This window comes from Alligator sinensis, unplaced genomic scaffold, assembly GCF_000455745.1.
Source record: "Alligator sinensis unplaced genomic scaffold, ASM45574v1 scaffold360_3, whole genome shotgun sequence".
NCBI lineage: Eukaryota > Metazoa > Chordata > Crocodylia > Alligatoridae > Alligator > Alligator sinensis.
This window is the reverse complement of record NW_005841977.1, coordinates 1,545,254-1,551,253: the sequence shown is the minus strand read 5'-3', so window position 1 is coordinate 1,551,253 and position 6,000 is coordinate 1,545,254. Positions and strand designations below refer to the sequence as shown.

The 6,000-nt window shown below is 51.3% G+C and overlaps 1 protein-coding gene across 11 annotated transcripts in view; it reads right to left on the bottom strand.

Moving 5' to 3' along the window:
* The window catches only part of ABLIM3 (actin binding LIM protein family member 3), a 107,136-nt gene that overhangs the window by 29,103 nt on the left and 72,033 nt on the right, over nt 1-6,000 (bottom strand). For all 11 annotated transcript variants that reach the window (XM_006021061.3, XM_006021062.3, XM_025200900.1 and 8 more), the window contains one exon: nt 4,750-4,843. In XM_006021061.3, coding sequence (XP_006021123.1) covers nt 4,750-4,843 — 94 coding nt within the window. The remainder of the gene's footprint in view (nt 1-4,749; nt 4,844-6,000) is intronic.

Here is a 6,000-nt window from a genome sequence, read left to right as displayed (position 1 = left end):
CTCACCAATTCCCTTCTGTGCCCCCGTAATGAACTTAAGGCCAGCCACAAGGTCGCCTCTCAACCTTCTCTTGCGGAGGCTGAAAAGGTCCAGTTTCTCTAGTCTCTCCTCGTAGGGCTTGGTCTGTAGGCCCTTAACCATATGAGTGGCCCTTCTCTGGACCCTCTCCAGGTTATCCGCATCCTTCTTGAAGTGCGGCGCCCAGAATTGCACGCAGTACTCCAACTGCGGTCTGACCAGCGCCCGATAGAGGGGAAGTATCACCTCCTTGGACCTATTCGTCATGCATCTGCTGATGCACGATAAAGTGCCATTGGCTTTTCTGATGGCTTCTTCACACTGCCGACTCATGTTCATCTTGGAGTCCACCAGGATTCCGAGATCCCTTTCCACTTCCGTGCCACCCAGCAGGTCATTTCCTAGGCTGTAGGTGTGCTGGACATTTTTCCTCCCTAGGTGCAGCACTTTGCATTTCTCCTTGCTGAACTGCATTTTGTTGTTTTCTGCCCACTTGTCCATCCTGTCCAGATCTGCTTGCAGTTGTTCCCTGCCCTCCGGCGTGTCCACTTCTCCCCACAGCTTTGTGTCATCTGCAAACTTGGACAGAGTACATTTCACTCCCTCGTCCAAGTCACTGATGAAGACATTAAAGAATATCGGTCCAAGGACCGAGCCCTGCGGGACCCCACTGCCCACACCCTTCCAGGTCGAAACTGACCCATCTACCATGACTCTCTGGGTGCGACCCTCCAGCCAATTCGCTGAAGTCATCTAAAATTATAGACACCCTTTGAAAATTATGACCTAACCTCTTCTCTGTCAAGGCCTGGGAAGGTCACAAAGGAGATGAGTCTGGAGTTCTGATCTTCTCAGGTAATAGATGATTTCTATAGCTCAAACCCTTCCGCATTCTGGCTCACTGGCTACCACTATACAGGAGGAATGTAAGACTGCTATGACAGTGTGACACATTAAAGGACAGATGCATGCTGGAAGAGCTGAAGCAGGGTGGGCTAGAAGAGGACATGCCCTGGTCAAACTGGGTTAGACCCCAAGATGGGAATGGAAAAGGAGAATGCAGTTTGGGATTGAGACAGCTGTGCTATGAGGGACCACAGGACTGACAAAGGCTAGAAACCTGCAGGTCATTTGTCTGGGAGTACCTACACTGCACCCCACAATACAGACCATCTCCACTGAAATACTGACCTCAGAAAAAAGAACCCTCCTTTCCTCTTCAAGGAGAGGAAATTACACTTCAGAACCAGATGCAAGCATTGTTTGCTTGTTATTGATTAAAATTACAGCCCCCATAAAAGCCTGAGAGATGCTGTGAGTGAAGAGACCTGTTCATTATTACCCGAGGTCCCTTAAAGACTCATTAATCATTCAAGGCTGACTGCACAACTCCTAGTCATTTGGAAACCCAAAGGCTCATGGGATAGCATAAGAAGGCTCATTAAGACCTAAAATTATTTAAAGGAGACTTCTGTTTCAAATGCTGTCAGAGAAGACAGCAAAAGCTGAATGCTTCACAGGGAGGAATTCAGTGTGGGTTCTTGAGTGTCCACCTTAACTGAGTGTGATTGCCACTGCCTAGCCAGATAGCCAGAATGAGTCTCTTCTGAAGAGACACGGGATTGCTGAGGGGCTGGGGTCAGATTCCACAGCATGACTGAGCTAGTTCCCTGGGACAGGCCAATAATGCCATAGGGTACACGGCACCTCCCTCCCTTTGCTGCCTTCACGTACATCAAGCTCCATTTCAATACCTGGAAGAAGGTCACATGCAAAGTCTACCCAGACGTGCTCAGAGCCCAAGTGATTTATGTCCAGCCCATTTGCTCACTGGCACAGGGAGGTTCCCTTGTCTAGACTCAGTGTCACCACTGAGATCTGAGCTTGTGAGACATATGGCTGATGTTCAGAGACCTGCATGACATTACAGGATTCATTCTGACATCTTGCTGTGGGGCACAAAAGGGTCCTTATCCCCCGCCTGCAGCTGGGTATGCTGAGGCATAGACTTGTAGTAGAGGTGGATGTGAAAGGTGACATCAGTTACTAATAGATGATATGGTGTAACAGGGGTAAATGTAGCCAATAAAGAGGGAGTAGAGGGGAACTGCAGCATGAAATACAACCCCTGAGATGGATGTTAAGAAGATGTAAGTTAAGGCATCTTCTGCTTCTCTGAGGAGTCTGCATAACAGGCTCCAGAGATGATGGATCCCCCTCCTTGCAAGACAGTGAACTAGGTAATGTATGGTCCTATGCTGGCTGCAACCTTTCCCTCCAACTCAGCCATGGTGAAGGGAAGGTACCCAGGAATGAGTCAGCCTGCCTGCAGTCCTCTCAGCTCCATTTCCCATTCAGACACCAGGACCCAGAAACATTACAAGAATGGTTTAAAATTGGCCATGGTGTCTGAACACCACTCCAGCATTACCTAAAAATCCCAACATTTTTCTTCTCGGGTAGGGGTTTTTCTCTTTGCCTTCTGTGCCCTTAGGTTGCTCTTGGGTTATACTTCCTGGCTTTCTTCTGAAAGTGCAAAGGCTAGAAACCTGTTTTTGTTAAATCACTAGAAATCAAGATTCTCACAGAATCCTGTGACTCTAGAAATGGGGGCATAAAGAAAAACACCAGAAAGTACAAGGCTGCCAACACCAGAACTGTGCACAAGACACTCCCTCCCACTTGGGGATTTAGTAGGCTGACCATGCAGACAGCCTCCGATGGTCATACCTATTGCAAGGGAATATTAACCACGGTCCTGCTGGGAACTGCTGTCATCTCAAAGCACTCAAATTGTGGCAGGCCACAATTGGTACCTGAATGAGGAAATCCAGCTGTAGATGGACAGGGGCTTCTCCAAGGCTACCAAGTCAGGAGGGTGGATCTGGCAGTCCAGCCCCAGCCCTAGTCACTGTGTTTGTCTCATCCCAGCTAGTCCTTGATTTGCCTTCTGCACTAGCAGTGCAACCTGAATAATGGTAGGAGATCATTAACCACTTCACCACTGCCTGGTGTGTTCTAGTGCAGGTCGGCCTGAGGCATCCAAACAACTGAAATCCCCTTCCAGGATCGGTGCTGTCCTGTTCATGCCAGGTAGGTGGGGCCCAAATGCCTTCCTAGAGATGCCTCCCCCTCCTTCGTGCTTTGCACATGCAGCTTGCTAGGGTGACAGAAAGAATGGGAGCATAGAAAAAGGAGCCACTGGGATCCTTCTGTGGTTTTGTGGTACTTGCACCAAATCCCCATGGAAGGGAGGGAGGGATCTGTCAAAGGATCAGACCCAGAGTTCAGCACAGTTCGGCCTACTGAATCCCTGTTAAAAGAACCATGTAGCACTGCTCAGATACCTTGGGCTCTCTCATATCATTTACATACACTGCTGCTGCACCTCTAGCTTTTCCCTGACTCCTCTGGGTGCCTGCAGCCTTCCAGCTGGCTCATTCCACCCTCCCAAGAGGGTGGCTAGCAGGATGATTGGCTCAGGCCCTGGTATTGCTCCTTGCAGGCTGAGCACCACAGCTCCTTTCCTCTACTAGCACATGACTAGCAGCCGTGTTGGATTTGTTGCCACGGCAACAGACAGGGTGGGTGGGCAGGCTCTGGAGCACTTTAGGTGAATGTATTGGGGGAAAGCATCTGAGAAATGTGCCAGTGTCATAGTGTCACCAGGAGGGCAGGTGCTGTAATTGATGGTTACAATAGTTACAATACACCACTGCAGCTGAGTTGCATAGGTGTGGTACCTGGGAGAGGAGATGTTCCCTAATTAATGCCAGCAAGGAACCTAGTTTGCAGAGACTGGGAAAGGTGGATTCCCTTGAGGATAGCACTGAATTCCAGCCCAGGTTCAGGGCAATGTGCTTTACAGACAAATACTACACTGCTTCTGTCCATCTGTTCATCCAACTACCCGTCCATCTATCTGCAGAGCTCAGACAGTACAGGGATGGCTATGATGCTATTGAAGAACCCGCACAGCTCCAGAGCAGCTGTAACACCCCCTGCCTGCACATGCCTGCAGACAACAGCCATCTGGAAGGAAAAAAACAGGGGAACCTTCCCAGTCCCACCACTTGGGCTAACACAGTAACTCTCTCAGCTCTGAGTAGCAAGCTCCTACCTGCTAGATGGGCACATGATCAAGCATGCTGAAACCTCTGGACCCATCAGCAGTGCCAGGTTACCCACCCAGCCTCTATCACCTCAGCCACTTATACTGCCTTCCCAGTGATGCTGCTGCTTCTGGTCCCATGACAGCTAGGGGAAGGAAGGGACTCCAGTTCCAGATGACAGTGCTTCTCTTCCCAACCACTTCCTGTTCAGTCTGTCTTTTTAGCACTTTGGATGCTAAGCTCAGGCATATCTAGAGCCCTGTTTTATAAGTAAGGAAACTGCAGGAAGAAAAAGCCCATTACCACCCCACCGCTGCAGTGACTTGGACTAGGATCCAAGAGCTCAGTGCCCCAGGGCCCTGCAATGGACCTAATCACATAGTATGTCTGTCATTTGTGTCACCCACACCTGTGACTGGTGGACCTAAAGATTGCGCAGGGTGGGATTTAGGGAAAAGCCAATGGAAGTGGGCCAGGCCAGAGCTTCATCCTAAGCCAGGGCTTCCTGGGGTGGTCTTGACAGCAAGTGATTGGCTTGCTCTGTGGTGGGTGAGATTCACTCACCCTGTTCCTCAGTCGCTTGAAGGAAGTGAGCAGCCCCCTAGCTGCCTTGACTCACCTCCAGGACCCTGCCGCTGATGTACCGGTCGCAAGTCTCGCACTTAATGCCGAACTGGGCATGGTAGTCAGATTCACAGTACGGAACGCCATCCCTGTGGGGAGGAGAGGGAGACAGAGCCCATGAGAGGGAGGAAGGAAGAAAGGAAGGAGACAACCAAGACACAAAACATGGTAGCCAAGACACACACCCTCCCCAGCCTGTGCATGCTACTGGCTTTCCAGTGCATTTCTGCTGAGATGCTGCCCTCATTAAACTGACTAGCCCACCGCGATGTTTGCAAAGCGGTTCCCCTGCTGAAAGGGAGGGAATGAGTGACCCATGGAAGGCGGGTAGCAAGACAAGAGGGCATCTTCTCCGTTGCTCACTCAGCTTTTCCACCCCCATCCCCATTTCCCAAATTTTCCCTTAGGGTCTTCTCATGCTCTTCCAGACCCTTCCCGCCAAGGCCCTGTCCTCCAGTCTTGCTCCTTCAGGCTCTTTTTGCCTGGCTGGCTCCTTTTCTTCAGGCTCCTCAGCATTGCTCACTCTGCACAGGGACAGGGCAAGGACTCCATGATAAGCTTCAACTTCATGCCTCAGTGCTCCCCCACTCTGCTCCAGCAGCAAGGGAGCAGCTCTGAGAGAAGGACACATTTTCCTGAAGGGCAAGTGCCCGATTCCTCCACCCCAGGAGCCAGGCCAGGGCCCTACCCACAGGAGGGGACTCATGGATTCATTGCTCACAGACTCCCTGTCTGAGGGCCCCATACTGACTTGCTGTCTCCGACCTTCCATAACTACATAGCTCACAGCCAGGTTTTGGGCTGCTGGCCCTTGATCGGCTTCAGAGCAAGGGGCAGAGCAGGGCTGGGCCAGGCCAGGCCCTGGGGACAGCTGAAGCCTGAGTACTGGGGCAGAAGGAGTGAACTGAGGACACAACAGAGTTTCTCTTGCCTGCTAATGTGACTGAATCTGCCTGTAGTGCCCTAGGGGGACTGTGGAAGCTGACGGCAGGCGGGAGTGTTCATGAGCCAAGGCCTGAGTCAGAAACCCTGCAGCCAGCTGGCATGCCGAGAAAAAAACCCTTTCCCTGCCACTTGCTCTGGGCCTCAGAGTTAGATATACAGTTGGTGGTTCACACTAAACAAGCCCGTGGCTGTCAGACCTCCAGCATTACAGCCGTGTGCGCAGTACCACAACTCCTGAGGGGAGAGGGCAAAGGTTCAGTTCGCCTGGTGCAGCACAGGCCATGCAAGCTAGCGGAGAATC